Source organism: Microtus oregoni, unplaced genomic scaffold (genome assembly GCF_018167655.1).
Source record: "Microtus oregoni isolate MIOR12 unplaced genomic scaffold, Mior012 000000F_ref0000247, whole genome shotgun sequence".
Classification (NCBI taxonomy): Eukaryota; Metazoa; Chordata; class Mammalia; order Rodentia; family Cricetidae; genus Microtus; species Microtus oregoni.
The window spans coordinates 84,830,717-84,852,904 of NW_024543059.1; the positions used below are offsets into that span (position 1 = coordinate 84,830,717).

A 22,188-nucleotide genomic window follows, 5' to 3' on the forward strand; every position below is an offset into this window, starting at 1 on the left:
ACATTCAACCTCACCCTGCATGTCGTGTCTATCCATGTTTCTGTCTTCTGCCCGCCTACCATGTGTCTCCCTGCCTGGAACCAGCCATTGCTCAGGGACCAGCAGCCGTCTCTGCCTGGGGCCCACTGCCTGCTGCCACATGGCCCACCACCACTGCTCTGGGACTAGCAGTTGTCTCTGCCTGGGACTGGCTGCTCCCAGGGCCCGCTGTCTGCTGCCACATGGCCCGCCACCACCACAGCTTGGGCCGCCACTCTGGGACCGGCAGCCATTTCTGCCTGGGACTGGCTGCTCCCAGGGCCCGCTGCCTGCCACCACATGGCCCACTACCACCATTTGGGACCTACAGCATTTCTGCTGCCTACTGCCGTGGGGATCTTGGAGCATTTTTTTAAAAAAAGAATAACACTTACATCTTACATTAACCTATAATTCTTGTCTGTGTTAGCCATGTGACTAGGTACCTTTTATTAGTGAGGCATTCTCATCATGTTTCCTTTGTGTTCCAGTGACGACTGCAGACTGAGTCTTTCCTCTTCCCAGAATTCTCCTGCTCTGGTCACCCAGCCTATACTTCCTGCTAGGCTATTGGCCAGTCAGCATTTTATTAAACCAATACAAGTGACAAATCTTTACGAGGCACAAGACCATTGCCCCACAGCGGGGTGTCATTATTGGTCTGTGTTTTTGGCAGATTAGATAGCAACAGTAGATTCAGGCAGGGGAACATTGGTGAAGGAACGCCTATATTAATGACCCGTGCATGAGCTCTGTCATAGGAGAGTTATCCTGGAAGGCATGATTCTGTCTGCCTCATGTGTGAGTCACCTTTGCAATATGCACTCCCGTGGGATGTTTCACATTCCAAAATATCTTAGACCATGGTCATTCTGAAAAGTCTATCTGTATGCTTCCTTCAGGTCTTTCGCCAAAGTGTCTTTCCATGCCTTGGCAATGCAACCCAAACATTTGCAACTAGCCATGAATTGACCTAGATTTGTATCTCTAGGTCTGTCTCTTTCTAGGCAGAGTCTACAACCAAATGTCATACTAGAAGCTTTGCCTCCTAGGAGGATTGGCCTTCATCAATGTCCTCAGATTTACCCCTACCTGGGACATCTATTCTTTTGTCCTCTTTCAAGTGGTATTAACCTATTATGAAGGATATCGATCACGCTAATAGTCCAGAAAACAAAAGGGCAAGACAGAGGCGGTGCCTTCATTACCGTACCATGTACTGAAAATTTTGGACCTTCTTAATTTAAAGGCCAAGTAAGAATCTTTCTATTAAAGAATCCTGCGTTAGTCATTTCTAATGGGAAGCAGAGTTTTCAGGAGTCAAATGTAGCAGATACAGAGTGATGTATGTAATGGACAGACTTCCGAGGCTTTCCTCATTTTCAGGGCTGGCAACTGTAGTCCTGGGTACCTGAGGTACAGCTGATTTGTATTTTGCATTAAGGTGGGGTTAAGTATAAGAAGAAAGGTGGTTTGGCTGTTGGATGATGAACTAGAGTAGAATTCTCTTATTTTCTTTTTCTGTCCTCCTCTTCATCCTTGATGATAAGGATTAATAGGATATTTCTAGGTTTAGAAAATTCTCTGCCTTGGGAAACTTCGTGATGCCTGGTGATTGGGCAAAGCAAGAGACATGAAGAGACAGAACTGTGGGGACATTTTTATGACAATTGTAGGGATGTTCTCCAAAATAGCACAGTGCTGATGTCAGGAACATCAGTGTCCATAGCAACAAGTGAAGGTGGTTTGGCATCTCAAAAATCAGGCAACAGCGAGAACACGGCATATTTTAGGCTGTGCTCTGAACTGTTTATCTGCTGATTGTTCTAAGTCACCTGAGCCTGTTTTCTGAGTTCTCTGGATAATTAGGTCACACACAGCACAGTATCATTAAGAGTTTCCTGGTTCAAGCTGGCCAGTGTTGGAACACGCCTTAATTCCTAGCTCTCTGGAGGCAGAGACTGCAGACCTGAGTTCAAGGCCATTTTGGTTTTAGGAGTGAATTCCTCCAGGACAGCCAAGGCTACACCAAGAAACCCTGTCACAAAAACAAACAAACAGAGTTTCCTTGTTCAAGCTTGCCAGTGTTGGAACCTTAATTCCCAGCACTCCCTAGGCGGAGATAGGAATTCAAGGCCATCCTGGCCTCAGTAGTGAAGGAAAGCTAACGCCAAACGCGAAGAAACCCTATCTCAAAAATAAACAAACAAATAGAGTTTCCTGGTTCAGAGTTTGCAAATTATAGACTTCAGTGTCCCTCCGTAGCCACAATGAGATTATAGAAGGAAACATAATTTTTTTAATAACTTGCATTCTTTGTGGAGTAAAGAGTCATTTCGAATCAGTGTGCCTGGTAATTGTGCTTTACTAATTATTTCATGATTCTCAAACTAAAATCTTAGCGTTCAGTTCCTAAGGGATACAAAACACGTGTGTGAAATACACACACAATCTGTATGAAAATACCAAGAAGAAATTGGTACCAGACAGGCACTTCCCAAGTCTTACTGAAATTGATGAGACCCTAGATATCTCTGGGGTAAAATAGAGTATCTGGGGGACAGAAACCATAAAGTCCAGAATCCAATTTGTGCATTTAAATGGTCTGAAAGATACTTGGGCATATCCTGAAACAAACAGGAGGTCCTTAAATAGTCAAAAGAGAATGCATTGAGGAATTATCTCATCATCAGAAATAGAAAGATATTTAAATTCCTTTTATCTATGTTGCCCCTTCCTATTTTTCTATTTGTATTTTCCAACCTGGGTTTCCCTGTGCTAAAATCAGCTGACCTCAAGCTGGAGGTCTTCTCGCCTCAGCCTACCCTTGCTAAAACCCCAGGCATACACCACCGTGTCCGGCTCTTAAATGAACCTTCATTCACTCACACATTTAAAGAAAGAAGAAAAAAAGGCTAGACTGAGAAGTACAAATTAAAAAAAAAAAATTAAAGCTAGTTCTAGTGTATATCAATTTGCATTCAACTTTTTCATTCAGTTTGGATCTATAAAAATAAGTAATGAAAAGCAATGAACAAAAAGCTAGTTTCAGCTTTGCACGGACTGTTAGGAAAAGCATGCAAGATGGTTTCTCCGTGCAATACCCAGGCCTGCTGGCAGGCAGTCCTTGGCTCTGGGAAACATTCTTGCACATTAACTTCAGGAAGACTTCTAGGAGAAAGCTACATTTGAAAGTAACTCAAAATAATTTTTCAGTCTCAGTTTCCTTGACTTGACAGTAAAATAACCACAAGGTCCAACCACTGGGTCAAAAAAAAAAAATCAATCAAAACCCAGGGGGTTCTAGTGTCTTTAATTTTTGCATTAGTCTCTATAAAGACAGACTCTGAAGGGGAAAAAAAATCACAACCCAGGAAAAAGGCACTTTTAGGTACTGGAAATAAACCTGGGTCAGTTCGTTGTGCGTCCAGATCCTGCCACCTCACTCACAAATCTGGTGGCCCTTAGCTGTATCAGAGCGAGAACGCAACCTCCTGTCCTCGGGACTGCAATGCCCAATCCGGTGGGGCTTCCTAGATTTGGAATCTCAAGCCTGGGAGCGACCTGGGGCCAGGTCGGTTAAGCGGCTGCCCGCCCTGGCTTTGCGCCACGGTCTCCCGCAGTTCCGCGTCTGCGCACGGCCGAGGGGCAGGAGCTGGGCCGGCCGGGGAGGTGCAGGGCGCCACGGGAGCCAATGGGCGCGCAGGGGGGGGGAGCCGGGCTGGCTGCGGCGGCCGGCGGGGCTCGCACTGCCGGGATGGACGGCGAGCGCCTGGCGTCGGGTTCCTCGGAGCTGGCGGTCGGTGAGAGCCCGCGGGGCGGCGCCCCGATCCCGGGTGGCAGCGGGTCCTGCAGCCTGCTGCAGGCCGACGTGCTGGATCTGGACGAGGATGAGGACGACTTGGAGGTGTTCAGTAAGGTGAGGGCAGGGGACGTAGCCGCTGCTGTGGCGGGAGCGGCGCGTCCAGGGAAAGTTCCAGGGTGACTCAACTCCGTGTCGGATCCGGAGCTGGAGATAGTAGTACACCCAGCCTCAACCAGCCACTCCCTTCTCCGCACTTTGACCTTCTCAGAGGCTTGGCAAAGGCTTGTGGAGTCTCAAAAGTTCTGATTTTTTTTACCCCCTTACTCTTCCCAGTTTTCCTTCCTCGACAGAGGCATCCCATATCATGCATGGGCGTGTGGCCCGAAACTGCTCCTCCTCCAGGCTTCTTGATAATCCTGGAGTCTGGGAGAGCATTTCTTTACTGAAGGAAAGTGATTTTTGGTTTGCTGTTGTTACGCAGGAATGGGAAAGTAGGGTCACACCCTAAGAGAGTCTGGAATCCTGTGATCATTAGGTGTGGAAATCCTTTCACAGGAGAAAGCCTGGCCTTCACTACAGTAGGCGGAGCTGAAGAATTTTATTGAGGGTGGAGGAGTGGTGCAGTTAACTCTGGTCCAAACCCCAGATGCAGTCTGCATATTTCCTTCCCATTTGCTTGGAAATCTAGCCTCAGAGGCGCTTTCTGGGTAGTGTTATAATTGGACAAAAAGGAACTTATGGGCATTAGTGGTTGATTTGGGTGCCTGCGGCCTGAAACTTGCACTTTCTGAAAGTTCCAAACAAAAATACCTTTCCTGTGGCGCAATCCAGTATCGCAGCAGTTTCTCAGAGGTGCCATGAAGGGGGAAGACTTGAACTCAATAGGAATATCGTTATCAGTGACTGCGGCGTCTGCGACAGAGTTACAGGTTACCTTGAGATGTTAAAACGGCCCACCTGCTTAACAACCGGCAAACAGAAGTTAGCTCATAACCAGTGTACTTGGACTCCAGTGCTGAACTCACAGACTTTATTTTGCACCCTTTAAAGCCTACAGAGTGGTTCACCCAGTTGTCTTCTCCGTGGGCGTCGTATCACGGTTCTTTGTACGCGGCTTTTCTTTTTATTTAACTATAAAAGTAGAATTGATTCATGGTTAGTTTCAATACTGCTTTAAAATTTTATTTTATTTTTTATTTATTTGTGTGTGCACGCGTGCGTGCTTGTGCGTGCGTGTGTGTGTTTTAGTGTGTGTGTGCTTGTGCCCTGGTGCACAGGTGATGATCAGAGCATTGCCTGCATTCTGCCCTCTCCTTCTATCATGTGTGCTCTGGGGGATTGAACCCAGGTCCCCAGGCCCTGCAGCAAGCAACTCTCTCTACTGAGCCATTCAGTGACTCAATACTTCCTCTCCCCATTACCCACATACTTCATGTTCAGATTAGTGTGGAACTTACAGAATTGAGGGAGAAGTGTTGGGATTGGAGGTTATATATCAAAATCTGGGATTGCTGTAAACTTTCCAGGTAGCCTCTTCTCTTAAATTCTGTCCCTTAGGCCTCCCTGGAGAACCCATGTCTCAGTGAATTCCTGGGGTCCAAGATGACTCTGAGATGGTCTGAGATCGAGGAGCTGTTCAATTGCTTGGGTCTGTGGAATGTTTGGGATTGCTGGAGTCATAGATGTTCCTGGTGAGAAGGAAATGCCAGGTTGCCTATGAATGGGCCTTAAGCAGTTTCAGAACAAGGCCACCCCTCAAGATTCTAGTCATTTGCCAGATTTCGTTGTAGAGGTTATTGCTGGGAGTCATACACTCCTCTCCTCGTAATACTGTCCTTCTGGTTTTGTATTCTTTTAAAAAGATGAGTTTCCAAAGTTTCCAAAGGTGGTGGCACATGCCTTTAATCCCAGCTCTCAGGAAGCATTCATGAAATCTCTGCCAGCCTTGTCTACTAGAGCTAGTTCTAGGACAGGCTCCAAAGCTACGGAGAAACCCTGTCTTGAAAAACCAAGAAGAAGAATTGTTTCAGACTTGTACATGTGTACCAAGCTCTACTTGCTGCTTCGTAACTTCATGTACTTGCTGCTTAGAGAAAGGTAAGAACTATGCCTTAGAAGGTGAAAAGTGTGTAATACTGGTTAAAGTCTAAAGAAATTACCATGCTGAAAAAGCATTTAGTCACTCTACTCCCATGCTTATTCCAAGGGGTTAAAACTTTCAACCATTAACCACAATTGGACAAGAATAATCATGAAAGATTCCACTGGACCCATTCTTGGCAATGTTCCTCAACAGCCTTTCTCTCTGGAGCTCTGCTACTGTTTAGCCTATTCCACTATGGGGTCTGCCCAGTACTTATGAAGCCAACTCTCAGTGCCCCTTACTACTGTAAGACTGGCGACATTCACAATTAGAGTCACCTTTTCTCCTTAGATTGTTTGTGAATATATGCCCCTTCTAGAGTCAACCCAAAGAATAAGAACTTTAACTGACTAAAACATTTTCTCCCAGAAAAAGCATGTTTTTTTTCTCTTCAACATTCAATATCTGTTTCTTTCCCTTACAGTCTTGAAGCCTAGATGGCAAGATAGGAAAAACACTAAGTGGCAACATAAACCAGGAGGAACAGTAAAAAAAAAAAAAAAAATCAAAGTGGGGCCTATTGAGTTTTCAAGAACTCACCAAGGAGTAATTGATCCCCTGTTAGAAAAAAAACAAAACAAAACAAAACAAAAAAAAAAAAAACATGGGAAATGCAGCAAGTATTGATTTTAAAAAGTAACTACTATTTTTTTTTTTTTTTGGAAAAGAGATCAGAGAACATAAACAACAGCACAAGGAAATAAAGGAGAAGGGAAAAAGGATGCAAATGACAGCAATCATGTAAAAATTGCCTTAGAACCTGCCCACAAGGAGATGAAAGAGAAATATTAACAACAAGAAAAGAGGCCAATTCTCTTTCCTTTGCATAGATAGACCTGTGTTATATGTGTGTGTTGTCTGTCCATTCATGTTCATATGTGTATGTGTACATGGGGACCTGAGGTTGACATCAGATGTATTTCTTCTTCATGTTCCACCATGTGAGTTGAAACATGGTCACTTACAGAGCCCAGAACTGGCATCTGGATACTCAGCTTCCTTCAGTGAGTACCTTTCTCTGTCTCCCATGTTGGAGTTAACAGGCAGGCCATTGCCCATTCAACCCTGCCCCTTTGGTTCTGGGGATCAGAATTCTAGTTGCTCATGGAGTGTAGCAAGCACTTTACTGTAAATGCCAGTTTGAATTCTCCACTTTTATGGGGGAAATTCACCCCTAAAAAGTTTCTGAAAATTATAATACACATAAACTGCTCATATCTTTATTATACACTATCACATCTAGTTATTTTTGAGAAGTGTAACTTGTAGCTCCAAATGCAATTAATTAAAAATGTTTTTTAAAAAATAATAGTCCAGAGCCAAAGAGTGGTTAAGAGTGCTTGGTGCTCTTGCAGAGGACCTAAGGTCAGTTCCTAGCACCCATGTGGGGCAGCTCACAGCCACCTGTAACTCCTGGAAATCCTGGCTTCCTGCACACTTTTGCATCTAAACATGCACAGACACACCTGTATTCATATGGATTAAAAATAAATTAAGTCTTTAAAGATGGACCATAAAGTGATTCTGAAAGATAAGGATCGGGAGAAGACTTGTTTTCAATCTTTAGCAAGGTCGTGGAATGGATCATTTTGTGTTTTGTTTATAAATTTTGGAAAGAGATGATTAGTAGAAGAAGTCAATATATCTCATGTAAATATGGAAATCTTAAGATTATTTATGATGAAACAGAAGTTTAGTAACAGACATGTTTATTTTTAAGTTTGAGTTTGAAGGAATGCACATTCTTCTAGAAGTTATTTCTGAAAGATGATAGGTTATACATTTAGATAGTCAACCTTTTCATTACGATTATAGAATTTTTAAAGCTAAATCACTTTATGAATAAGAGTTTCCCTGCCACAGGATGCTAGAGGCTGAGGGCCATGCTTTGGTTATCAGCTCAGCTGTGGAGAAGGCCTCCTGTGAATGGCATCATATGGATGAATTATAGCGGAAAGAGGGAACTATCACATTATCAGACAGGAAGCCAGAGGGACCAGGAGAGGCCCCAGTCTTGTTTTCTGTTTAAGACCCTCTTGAAAGAACCGAGTCAAGGTCCCATGAGTACTCCTTTAAACCTAAGGCTCTTCCAGTAGATCCAACCTTCTATGGGTTCTGTGAAAGCACACACTGAAGAAAGTTCCTCAGACCATATTAAAACCACAGCAGTGACAGAAGGACGTGCTATACTAGCCAGCATGTCTATCAAATATTTAGAAGATACTTGAAATACCTACCTACCTACATACATACATATATATGGAAATCTATATATTTTATGTTTCTTTCCCAGTCTTTGTTTTGTGTTAGATGATCTATCAGTCATTACCCTGATAAAAATTAGAATTTTCTTTAATACTTTAAGTGCAATATTAATGCAGGAATTATTTATAGAACTTATCGTTTATATTAAGTAACAAGCAAAGTCCAATGAAGCACTTAAAATCGATAGCATCAAAAAGCCATTAGCATTGTTCTGCTCGGAAGGAATGAGGTATAGAAACTGTTGAAGGCTGGAGTTGTGTAGGAAGTGCCAGATGAACTTACAAAGCAACACAGCTCATGCCAGCAGGGTTGTAGCACGGACGGAGACCACATGGAGCATGCTTTCTTAGTTTCCCTGTACCTTCCCTGGAGAGCATGCTTAAGGGTCCCCAAGGGAAGCTGCCAAGGCGACATCATGGTAGGGTCAAGTTTTCTAACATACACTCATCATAGATGGAGCCTGAGGTGGAAAACGAAGGATGGCTTGGTTCGACTGTACACAGTACCAAAGGTAGAGAGTAGCTTCAGATGAAGAAAACCACTCTGTATCTCCCTTTTCACGTGTTCCTTTATGGTGCGACCTACCACCCATCTGTCAGGCTATGGGATCTATGCCTCTTTCATGGAACCTGGAGGTGGGGTATGTGACCATCTTGATGAATACGGTATGATGGAAATGATGCTGCCCTGGCCAGTTCATAGAGGGAACCACTGAGTCCTCTTCGTCCAGTGGGGCACTGTCTGCTTTTCAATGCTATCTTGTCAGAAACACGGGATAAGGCCTCCAATTGGAGAGATTACACTGAGGTCATTATAAGTGAAAATACAGCCCAAGGCATAATCTTACTGGTTAGGACCAGAGGCAACCTCCATTTGCCTGTATTTGACATCCTGGCTCCACTAATCAGAAAATTAGAAAATTGTTTCATGGAGAAAGCCATTTGATGGCAATGACCCAGATGAGGAGAAACAGTAAATATGAGGATTTAATAAATGTCTCTGCTCCTCTTTTCCTAAGGCCTGCTTCTGTATTGTGGCTCAGAGAGATGCCAGCAGAGGGGAGGAGAGAGGGAAGGAGGGAGGGAGGGAGGGAGGGAGGGAGGAAAGGGGAGAGAATGAGTGACTATAGAACCAATCTAAGACTATTTATAGTCCACCCACTGGAAGTCCCACTTGATGCTATCACAGCTCTCTTTTATGTGAAGTGCTCTTGTATAGTCTTCTCTAAGTGAAGGATGGAAAGAGAAGGGTGCAACCCCAGGTTCTCTGTTTGAGTGAGCACATGTTATCACTTATAATATCAAAGGAAGAAACTTCAGACTAAGTTGCAAGAGAACATTTTATTAGACTGTTTTATGGGTACACATTGCATATGGGTTTTGGTACCTGGAAGATCAATACACACAAATGCCACAGTGCTGCATCTAAACAATTGTTGCTTCTCCAAGGTAGCCAGGAGTATTGACAGTGCTATAACCTGAACTGTCTGTGCCTTGTCTGAGGATGTTCCACCCCCCTTCTTTGACAGGGCTGTTGGGTGGTGTTGAAAGACTGCCAGGAATGGCAGAGAAATGCTTTCTCATTCCTAAATGCGGATGTTGTAGCCATTCTATAGGAAGTTGTATTAAGGGAGAGATTAAGAAGCGGTTGAGAGTAAGTTGGAAATCAATATCATCACCTTCTGTTGACACTGGAGCTGACAAGTTTTGTCATATAGTTTTGTCTCTCTCTCTCTCTCTCTCTCTCTCTCTCTCTCTCTGTGTGTGTGTGTGTGTGTGTGTGTGTGTGTCCATCCTGCTGAGGTTGCGTTTGGGTGGCCATGGCTGTAAAGAAAATCTTCAGACAAAGCAAAGCAAAGTGCTCTAGCTCAGGAAGACCTGGGTTCATTCTTTACTCTTTCTGAAGAATCACTAAGGGCTGGGCGGGTTACATGGTTGCAGTTTGAGGGGCACAACCAGGACCATAGGGCCTGAAATCAATGAAGTTTCACTCAATTCAAAGTTGAGTTTTCTCATTGTAATTTCTGAAGTGAGAAGGATTACATGGTGTCAGCCTGAGTCCTGTCACTGAAAATGTTAGCGCAAGCCAGGTGACTAATGGCACCAGAGGAAAGCAGGGTGTGATGGTTGAAATGTCCTTCTCACCAGAAGGAGGGGTTACAATGGAGTTTTATCATGCTAAATCATCTGGAAGGGCATTGGAGAAAAAAAAATCGTAAATTGATGGTCCTTCCCAATCCTTCAATTTAATGCCCATATAGAATAATATCCCTCCATGCACTAATTCTCAATGTGTCTCTTTCCAATCCGAAGGAGGATTTGTTTTGGCTCATAGTTTAGCATGGACACAGTCTGTTGGGGTGGGAAGACATAATGGTGGGAGCATGAGGTGGCTGCTCTCATTTCTTTCTGCAATCAGGAAGTGCAGACCAAACGTTGTCTTTTCTATTTAATTTCCTGCCCTTTGTGTCGTTGTTGCTGAGGAATCTAGGACACAATGCCCTGTATTTACTTTGCATTTACGCACTAATCACTTACCATATCTTTCCATATATATGAAATGGTTCTGTCAGCTCTATCCTTTCCCTTCCATTTTTCATGCCTGTGTGTATACATGTTTTTTGCATGTGTATAAGTATGCACATGTTGTGTGTGTGTGTGTGTGTGTGTGTGTGTGTGTGTGTGTGTGTAAGCCCGAGGTTGATTCTGGGAACAATCCTTGATTGCTCTTCCACCTTATTCCTTGAGATAGGGGCTCTCAATCAAACGTCTACTCTTGCTCACCAGTTCACTTTGGGAACTAACCTATCTCTGTTGAGGTTACAGTTGGGCTTCCATGCCCACCCTGTATTTATGTGGGTTCTGGGATCTGAATTCCAGTCCTCTCACTTAATCCCTGAGCCAAGCATGCCTCAAGCCTGGTTTTGTCTTTCTGCTTTTAGAATTAGTGCTGCTTTGGGCTCTCTCTGCCCCATCTGACTGGTTACTTACACGTTAACCTCTAAGAATGATTGATAGAGCCTGAGGGTGTTTATTGTCCTCATCTTCTCCTGTCTTCTGTCAGTGTGCTTGCATACCTACGTGTGCAGTGAGCTTTCTGGTCAAGGTTCTTGGTGATCAGGACACGCATTAGTTTTGCTGTCTTCTCTTTCCCTTTAACTCAGTGTCCTGAGGATGAGTTCCATATCTTTGGAGCTGTCTGAAATGCAGCATTTTAGAACCTCTTCCAGAAAGGATGATTCAGAAACTACTGGAACAGGATTCTCTAATGGTGATCTAGGTCCATTTCCTTGCCACTCATGAGCTGACTCTCGTTTTTACTTACTTATAATTATTATTGGAGTAAACAAAACAGTTTCCTTCTTGCTATTTACTGTGAACCTTACAAGTACATCCTCCAAGAGTTACTCTTCTTTCCATACGTACATACATGCAGTTAATTTTCTTCTGCTCTATGCTCTCTGTGACACTGTCGTGAATGGTCAAATATCAATAAATTTTGCCATATAATTTTTCTTCTATGTAAAACTTCTATTGCTTGCCTGTTTCCAATAAGCTAAGGTTGCAGGCAGGAGAATAAGACAATTAAATATAGAATGTTTGATATTTGGTATGCATTTGTATTAGCAAATGATATGGGCCTTGACATTTTTAAATTTATAAACCCAATTATTAACAATAATTTGCTAATGATCTGGATTTCAGGCAAGGCTGTTTGCGTTATATTATTCTTTCCAATCCAGATACTAAACTAATTGTATCTAATTGTATTGAAAAACAAATTAGTCTTAATCAGTGTTGAGTAATCATTGCCAGATGACAGAGAGCTGGGTTGTGCCTAGATCCTGGATAAAAATCCCCTCTTGGACTGTACTGGCATTGGGGGAGTCTAGGCAGTTTGGATGCTCACCTTACTAGACCTGGATGGAGGTGGGTGGTCCTTGGACTTCCCACAGGTCAGGGAACCCTGATAGCTCTTCCAGCTGGTGAGGGAGGGGGACTTGATCGCGGGAGGGGGAGGGAAATGGGAGACGGTGATGGGGAGGAGGCAAAAATCTTTAATAAATAAATAAATAAATAAATTTAAAAAAAAGAAAAAAGAAAAAAAAAATCCCCTCTTGGTGGTGTATGAGAAGAGACGAAGGCAAGGTGTATAAATGGCAGGAGAATCATCAACACACTCTCTGTTCTTGAGAAAGTAAGTCACTAGCACCTGACTCAGATGGTTAGAAGGCTGGAAGGCAACTCTTAAAGGCAAGGAGTGAAAGGGTAAGGGATGGATAGGATGCAGAGCAAATCTGAAGGCTGGGAAAGCAGGCGCGGAAAAGGGCAGAGACTCCACAGGGACGCTTCCTTAGTGAGACACAAGGGTTTGTTTGTTTCTAACTTCTTGCTCCACAACAATGGAGATTATTACATATATTTTGATAAGCTGTCAACAACATTGTTTAGACTCCAAAGTCTAAAAAGAATATCTTATTTTCTGTAGTTTTCTGTTTTTATCCTTGAGGGACTTAATGATGTCCCCTGGCACATCTCTGAAGTGACAACCTGTTACATTGTTTCCAAGTGGCTAGAGTGATTATGAGTGTTGTAGTAATAAGAGCGACGGGCTGCATCCCTGGCACCCGGCTGCCCCCACGGCTAGCTTTACCCGAAATAATTACACGGAAACTGTATTCTTTTAAACACCGCTTGGCCCATTTCTATCTAGCCTCTTCTAGGCTAGCTCTCGCACCTGGACTAGCCCATTTCTAATAATCTGCTGTAGCCCACCAGCTGGCTTACCAGGAATGATCTTAATGTGCGGTTGCCTGGAGTGGGAGAATCATGGCGACTCTCTCACTCAGCTTCTTTCTCCCAGCCTTCTGTTCTGTTTACTCCACCCACCTAAGGGTGGGCCTATCAAATGGGCCTAGCAGTTTCTTTATTGCTTAACCAATGAAATCAACAGATTGATATATGACACTCCCCCATCATATGAGGAAAATCAGAATTCCATGTGTCTGTTTGTACTATGTTCTTTCCAAAGAAAATGCACAAGTAAACATTAAGCATTGACATAATCACCTGAGAGATATACTTTAAGGCTTCCCTATAAGTTGGTGAAGAATCATGTCATGAAAATAAGTTGCCTGTTTTAAACAGAATATTTGATTAACTCTAGTAGTATATATATATATATATATATATATATATATATATATATATTAACCGTGATGGACAACACAATGTTCCCTGTAGTGTAGATAATAAATGAAAGTAAGGCTATTAGCAGATTCACTAAAACACAGTAAGGTCAGAAAATTAAGCCAGTAGTATTTAACATTAAAAATAATATTTTAATACATTTTTTATTTTAAGTTTATTTATTTATTATTGTGTGTGTGTGTGTGCGTGTGCGCGCACGTGGTGTAGATGCCCTGGTGACCAGAAGAGGGCATCAGATCCAATGGGCTCTAGTAAACTTTGAATGTGGGCACTTTGAACTGATTTCGGAGCCTCTGCCTGAGCAGTCCATGCTCTTAACTGTTGAGCCATTCTCTCGCTCCTCTATTTTCAATGTTTACTTTGGGAAGTGCTAATACTTGATATGTTACCTCTTTCCCATTAAAGGCCACATTTATTGAGGTATAATTTACATATACTAAAATTCACTCATTGTTGTGAGGGGGTTAATTTCTTAAGTCAGTTAATGGAGTGGTAAAGTCAATGTCAACTGTTCAGTACATTTTTGTGTCCCCCATAAAACTTATCATATCATCCAGCCAATTCCATCTACTAATTTACTATTATTTTTCTTCAGAGACTAATTCTTAAGATTATTTCTTATGCATAGAGCCATACCCTATATGGAATTTTATATCTGACTTCCTTTATGTGGTATGTTTGTTTTGTTGGTTGAGATTTGTTTGATTGAGACAGGGTCTTTCATGCTCCTCAGCCTGGCCTTAGACTCTCAGTTCTCAGTGTTGAGATTGCAGGCCTTGATACCATGGCTAACAGAATCTATTTCTGAAGTGATTTTTTTTCTATTTTTATTCATAATTTAAAATTATTTATTTTAAAGCCAGGTGGTGGTGGCGCACGCCTTTAATCCCAGCACTCGGGAGGCAGAGGCAGGCGGATCTCTGTGAGTTCGATACCAGCCTGGTCTACAAGAGCTAGTTCCAGGACAGGCTCCAAAACCACAGAGAAACCCTGTCTCGAAAAAACAAAAACAAACAAAAAAATTATTTATTTTACTATCAATTTAAATTTTTTGTTAGATTTTGCTTTGTTTGAGGCAAGGTCTTATGTAACCCAACTTGACCTTGAAGTCAGAATTCTCTTTTCTCCTCAGTGCTATGCTGTAGGAAGGCTGCTTGTTCATTTCCCGGCCACCCAGACTCCCAAAATAATCACACAGAAACTTTATTATTTAAATCACTGCTTGGCCCATTAGCTCTAGCTTCTTATTTGCTAACTCTTACATCTTAATTTAACCCATCTCCATTAATCTGTGCATCACCACGAGGTCATGGCCTACCAGCAAAGTTTCAGCACATCTGTCTCCAGCATGGATTCCATGGCCCCTCTCTGACTCTACCTCCTTTCTCCCAGCATTCAGCTTAGTTTTCCCCACCTAAGTTCTATCTTGCTATAGGCCAAGCCAGTTTCTTTCTTCATTAATGGTTATCAAAGCATACAGAGGGGAATCCACATCAGGGCTAGAATCACAGTCCTGTGCCGTCATTCCCAGCCACATAGGTATTTTTTATTGTTGTGATATAAATGATACTCATTTGTGTGTGAGTGTGTGTGTGTGTTTATTGATTTTTATTGAGCTCTACATTTTTCTCTGCTCCCCTCCCTGGCTCCCCCCTCGCCTTCAACCCTCTCCTAAGGTCCCCATGCTCTCAATTTACTCAGGAGATCTTGTCTTTTTCTACTGCCCATGTAGATTAGATCTATGTATATCTTTCTTACGGTCCTCATTGTTTAGATTCTCTGGAATTGTGATTTGTGGGCTGGTTTTCTTTCCTTTATGTTTAAAAACCAGCTATGAGTGAATACATGTGATAATTGTTTTTCTGGGTCTGGGTTATCTCAAGGAAAACAGCTTCATTTGTTTAAAATGAAATCTGAACAATATAAAGTGTGTTTCAAATTAAAATGGAAACCTTGCTGTTTGTGAGCTGAAAGCATATCAGATTCTTGGCTGATGGGCTGATGGGTCTTTAGAATCAGAAAAAGAAACAAGGAACCCTGCTTGTTTTTCTTGTCAGAGACTGAGCCAGTCAAATGTGGACCCCAGTTTTAAATCCTTGAGCATTTTCTGTTTTCACTAGGGCGTACCATAGCTCGGCACAAGTCTCAGGGGTTTTCTTACAATAAACACTTATTTCTTGCTTGTGGCCCTGTCTGTCAAGGCTGAACTGGTCTTCCAATAGGCTTTGAGTGTGCCCCATAACGCCTCTTCATTTTCCGTCCATGTTATGACAGTGACTGATAACTGGAACACGCTGTCCTTGAGTCAGAGGGAAAAGAACACGAACACTGATGGAAACGGGCCATGGTTCTGCAATCTTTTGTTCAGATGCATCCCCTAGCCCAAAGCAAGTCTCTGCTCAGGCTCCTTGGTTGATCTTCCACAAAAAGGAATTACAGATTGCCTAGTGTTTAACAAGTGCATACTCCTCTCACAGGATGAAGCCAGCAACCTCTAACTGTGGTCCTGTAGAAAACTGTTAGGCAGTTAATACACAGGGTCTTTCTGAAGAAATAAACCCAAATCTGTAATCAAGTGTTAAGTATTTTTAAAAAGGAAAATTTCCCATTAGGTAACACATCACGGAAGTGTAATTGAGGTTAAGTGTAACCGCACTGGTTTCATGATTAACTGCATCCGATTGGCTAAGGTCCATTTACAGTCCCGGTAAGACCACACCTAAGACACAGCTCCTCAGCAGGGTCCAGCTATGGAACTGCCAGCCACCTTGCTGTTGGATTTCAAGGACACCGTTCATTCTGGAGTTCTCCCCTCACCCGCAAAGAACGACACCACAAAAATGTGGCTATCTGAGAGTCTAACCCAGAAAAACCCATTATCCACCCATCCAATCTGCTCCTTCAGTGTTTACATTATTTATTTATTTATTTATTTACTTACTTACTTATTGCCTTGGCCTTAATGATCTCTTACAGTACTTCTCCTGCCTCAGTGTTGAACACAGTAACTCTTCAGAGAGCCTCCTTAAGTCCCTCCTTCTCAAGGACAGCTTTTCAGCATCCTTCCTTCCTTCTCCTTCACCGCTTTCCCCAGAGAGGCTACCCCTTTCACTAGACCCTACTCCTTTCTTTGTTGACATTTACTCCCGTTTTTTTGTTTGTTTTGTTTTCGGGTATGTATAGACAGGGCATCACTAAGTACCTCAGGTGTGTTTCAAAATCAGTCTGATCCTTCCAAGGGCTGGGATTACAGGTGTATGCAACCATAGCTAGTTTAAAACACAAAATAAAAGTCAACATAGCTTATTCCCTGCATCACAGGGGAATGGTCTTGTTTTTCTAGGGATCATTAGTTTTCTCTTTATAAATATATTGATTAATTCCTTCACACTCAAGCAGGTATTATACAAACTTCTTGAGAGCAGAAGTCCCCCCAGTCTTGGCCACTGTTGCTTCTTCAACACAGTACCAGACACAAAATGGGTACTTGGTGAACATTTGGTAAATGAAATAAAACCATGATGAGTAGGTGCCCCCCACCCACTTTCTAAAGTAGTGATAATGGTCAAATCTAACTAGTTCTGTAAATTTTAGTATTACAATACAACATAACATTTGGATGGCATTCAGATCACATTTACCTATATTGGGTTGTCAGAGAGTTAAGGAAAATAACACACACAATTACTGCTCGTACCTAGGTGGCTTGGTGTTCACCATTGTGCTTCAGATTGATGCTTTTCAGTGGTATAATCATGTACTTTAAATTTGTAGTGAGATCTTCTGAGGGTCCTACAAGCATATTTCTATCTCTTTGCAGCTTATGTTCTTTGAAGAGTGTATATTGTGGTGATGTATTGATAGTCTCGGTGGAGATAGGAATGTGACTACTTTATTCATTATGGGATATAGCAACATTTTCCATGTAGTCAGAGGAGGTCCTGTGGTGATAAAATTTAGGACGTAGGATACTTTTAATTTGAAATAAGTAGAACATGTATTTCTCATTCTTATTGAGAAAGATACCAAAAAGTCTGTGAATGTTTCCTAAATGCTGTACCTCATGCATAATTCCATTTTTTTGAATGAATCATTGTGTGTAGCTTGTACCAGTTTATTTAGAATGACTCAGAAATGAAAATATTGAGTGTGTCCGTTTATCTGTTGGTTTTCCTAATATATATATATATATATATATATATATATATATATGCATATACTAAGTCTTCCCTGAAATGATCTATAAATGTGATATCTAGGTCCTTTCCTTGGAAAATGTCTGTCAAGGCCACATTTCTGTTTAGGGGACTGTTCATAGTTTATCACGTCGTAAGTCCATTTTGCCCATGGCTGTTATGAGCACAGCCCACACTGTGCTAGGAACCGTCCTCCCTACACATTCTAGTTGAATGTACAGCATTGTACAGCATTGTGCCTGTAAGAGCCTTACCGTCAACCTCTTTAGAAGTTCTGCTTAGAGAATTTTTCCTGGCTTATTCTGTTTCCAGTTAGTCATCGCTGAATTCACAATTGGAAAGTTGGCTGATGTTTCGTGTGTGCATCCAATACCCAAGCCTGGCTTTCAAAAGGCTGTTTCAGGAGGCCTGTTATCATGTGCAGACTTAGCATTCCTAATGTAAGTAGCTTTGAAATGATAGAACAGTATCTGTTACTGAGGCACACATGTGGATGCCAATCATTAAAAAGAAAAAGACAAAACAAAACCTAATCTGTATTTATAAATTCTATGAAAAAAACTGCAAAGAAAACTGGCAGACATTTTGTTCATTAACCAGGAGTGTATCTTTATCATACTTAAATACTATATTTCAGGATGAATTTTGTGCTGAGAGTGTAGCTAAGTGACTGATAACTTGCCTTGTATAAATAATGCCAGGGGTTCAATCTCATCACTGCAAAAATAAAAAATAAATATGAATCTAACAGAATATTCCATTGCATTTAAGATAAAGTTTACATATCAGATAGCTATCTATATAATGTCTATAACATAAAGAAGGGTAGATATATTTGGATTCATTTTTGTAAACAATTATTAGAACACAGACTCACACATTCATTTATATGTTGTCTATAGCCAGTTTCATATTGTAGTGGTCAAGTTAAAAAAAATAACAGAAAACAGGTAGCCTAAGAATCCCCAAATGTTTACTGTTTGGTCGGTTGGTGACAAAGACAATGGATATAACACCTTCAAACACACATTGCACAATTACATTTATTAGTTATTTATTATCTTCTCCCCACTGACCCTCCATGATTCACAATGAAATATGACTTTCCTGAGAGTTTGCAACTAAAAAGTTGAAGGTCAGAAAAGCCTAGTAACTTGACCAGATTCACAATTATGCTCTAAGCTTGAACTGAGGTTAGCTCTGCCCAGCTGTGCAGGGTTTTCTTTTTCATGTATTATGTCAAATTCTTTTGTGTTGCTATGATATCATACCTGCAGTTGATCGATTTATAAAGAAAAAACGGATGGACTTGGAGCCTGGCTATTCTGAGATCAGAAAGCCACATCTAGCGAGGGGTCTTGCTGTTTTAGTTTATGACAGATATAGCAGAGCAGGTTGGCATGTGGCTGCAGATTGTAGGCGGCAAAGCTGCCATCACCCGACTTTGCAGAGAACTCATGCAGCCCCGCGAGAACTACAGAAATCTATTGATACAGCACTGCGTGGGTTGGTGTGATGGCTCAGCAAATTAAAAGACTTTGCTGTTAGAGTCTGATGACGGAGTTCAATCCCCAGAGCTCACAGTGGACAGAGAGAACCAGCCCCTAAAAGTTGTTCCTTGGCCTCCACACATGGACTGCAGTGTGGGGCCCCACCCCACAATAAATACAACATTTTTAAAGAGTAAGTGTGTTCGTGGTCTCCCTACTGTGGGACCCCAGGTGATAGGTGACCTATCTAATAGACTGCAAATGAGAAATTAAACTTCAGAAAAGTCAGGATGTCATTGCCCTTCCATATTACCACATTGGTAATTAAATCTCCTCATGAGCTTGGATAGAGACAAAGCACACTGGATTTATATAGCATGTTTTGTTTTCTCCGGAAGAGAAAATATGTCTAGTAAAATTATGAACAGTTGGGTCAAGTAAAATTATGTCTTTGTTCAGAATTTGCTGTAGTACACGAAGCCCCAGGGAATACAACCATATCTGAGGCAGCACCGTTAAGACATTAAAAGATAAGAGAAACTGAGGAATGAATAAATGAATTGTGGTATATGTTTGCAAGGATGTATACACTACTGCGAAATGGAAATTATGTCAAACAAGATTAGAGTGTTGTGTGCTCTGTTATAGAAAACGGCAGTGGTAGTGTTCCCTCCAATCACATCTTCAGCACTCTTCCTGGGCCCGTCTCCTTTATTTTTATTATTATTATTATAAGTAGGCAGATTGGAAGGATTTGTAAATCAAAACACAGCTGGCAAGCCTAAATTTAGGCCTATCAAGATGAGTGTCCCTCTTTAGAACAGCTTCTCAAACTCCTTCCACTTGACGTCGCTTTTTTTTTTTTAACCAGATGTCTCTTGGTGTGCGTGTTTCTCGTGCCTCAGCAATTTTATTCGCATGGCCTTTTCATGCCAGTATTCTGATTTATCACACTTCTCACACTGATTTCTCTTCCCTCTCTGCTTGTTAAAAAGAAAATCGTAGTTTGTGCACAGATGGTGGATGCGATTTAGCATTATCAGAGCAATTCATGTTATATTCATGAGCGATCCTGAGTGGCTTGTTAGTGGGGGATATTAGAAAGGGACACATCGCCGAGAGGTCATGGCTCACCTTTGAACGTAATTCTTTTGGTGTTTATCTTCTGAGCATTCAATTTTTGACAAGGCTTCCTGGATTTTAAATTTCAGATGTGGATTTCTGTTATTTCAGTTGTAGAGTTTGCAAACTAGGAGAGAGTCAGCAGCCTTCTCTGGGAATCGTTACTGGATTTGGCTATTAACCTACAAAGCAGGAAAAGGATAGGTGGTGGATGGCACCTTCTCATTGTGCCTTCTTTCCACCCTCCCTTCCATCCCCAGGCTTTCACTGTGTACAAAGTTAGGTGTAGAAACACTGTATCAGTTTGCCAGTGCTGCTATAACAAATTTTCAACAGATTGGACATGTCAACAACAGAAAATGGTGCATTCCCAGGTCTGAAGGCCACTAATGCAAGAGTAAGGTTTCCTTCTTGGGCTGTGAGGAAAGGACTTATCCCATGCCCCTCACTTGGGCTTATTTGTAGTTGTCTTTGTATTTCTTCATCTTTTTCTCCACCATATATGTTTCCCCATTTTATTGAATACAGTTTACAGAAATACCAATTATATTGGGTGTCACATTAATGAACTTATTATACTTATAAAAATTCATTTTTACTATCTTTAATTTGTGTGTAGGGTGTTGTGTGTTTAAGGGGGTTGGTGGATGGAGGTGATGGTGTGGGTTCCCATGGAAATCAGAGGTGTTAAATTCTCCTGAAGCTGGAGTTCCAGGCAGTTCTGAGCCACCTAATATGGGTACTAGTGTCTGAACTCACATCTGCAGGATCAGTGCAGGTACTCTAGGCCGAATGAACTTATTTCAACATAATTAGTTCTATAAAGACCTTGTCAGGGGTAGAGAGATAGCTCAATTGTTCTATCTTAGTTTGATTCCCCAAAGCCCATTTTTACCAAAGAGAGAGAAAAAGAAAGAAAGAAAGAAAGAAAGAAAGAAAGAAAGAGAGGGGGAGGGAGGGAGGCAGGGAGGCAGGGAGGCAAAGAGACAGGGAAACCAGAAGAAAAGGCTAGGTCTGTTTACATGCATAGAACCATAGAGCTAGGGGGATAAAGACAGGTCTATACCTAGGTCCTGATGCTCCCAGGTCAGTGAGCCTAGCCTCCCTGGAGAGGTCTGAGACAAAGAGAGATGTTGTCTAAAAAAAAGTAACTAGCTCCCGCGGAATGATACCTATTGTCCTCCATTACTTACACCTTCAAACACGTTTGTACCCCACGCAAATGCGTCCCCACGTACATGAGCATGCACAAGCACACAAAGACCGTCTAACCAAATAATGTCGCATTCAAAGGTACTAGGTGTAGGTCTTCAAACTATGAGTCTAGAGGATTTGCAGTGGAGGGGGTGGGACATGATTGAAATGGAACAGAAACAGTGAAAGAACCAAGAATAACAACAGCGAAACCTGCATTAAGTCTGTGGATGATTTGGCCATTCCATAACATCGATTCAGAAGTTGCTCCAGTGTTCTCTCTGAAAATGAGTGGACTGTTGCTTTGGAGTAAAGACAGAATGCAAGAGATTTTAGCAATGTGCTAAGCTTTCTTCTTTATTATATATTCACGTCTTGGTTTTCTTGGTTTTGTGTGTGTGTGTGTGTGTGTGTGTGTTCATTGACTTGGCAATGGAGAGGGTATTAAATATAATTCAAGAAGAGATTTGTCATGAAGATCATGTCCCTTCTGCTGGCATGTCTGGGGGAAAAATTTTAAAAAAAGTAAAAAGCTCTTTTCCAATGCTTAAAAGACTGTAAGATAATGCTCATGTTTCAAAGTTGAGAGAGAAGGAAGGAAAAGGGGAAAGAACTGGTGGAGGTTGAATCCTTTGTTAGAGCATGTGTTAACCATCCATTCCCCAAACTCACCAACCACAGGAGGTTAAATGGAGTAATTGCTTCTGCGTATCTTTTCAAACACTTATTTTCCTCAGTTATTTAT

General features: G+C 41.8%; 1 protein-coding gene across 2 annotated transcripts in view; it reads left to right on the plus strand.

Moving 5' to 3' along the window:
• Positions 1-3,726: 3,726 nt before the first annotated feature.
• Positions 3,727-22,188, plus strand: part of Snx7 (sorting nexin 7) — a 79,167-nt gene continuing 60,705 nt past the window's right edge. For both annotated transcript variants that reach the window (XM_041653164.1, XM_041653155.1), the window contains exon 1: positions 3,727-3,937. In XM_041653164.1, the coding sequence (XP_041509098.1) occupies positions 3,776-3,937 (162 nt within the window). In that variant the 5' untranslated portion in view covers positions 3,727-3,775. The remainder of the gene's footprint in view (positions 3,938-22,188) is intronic.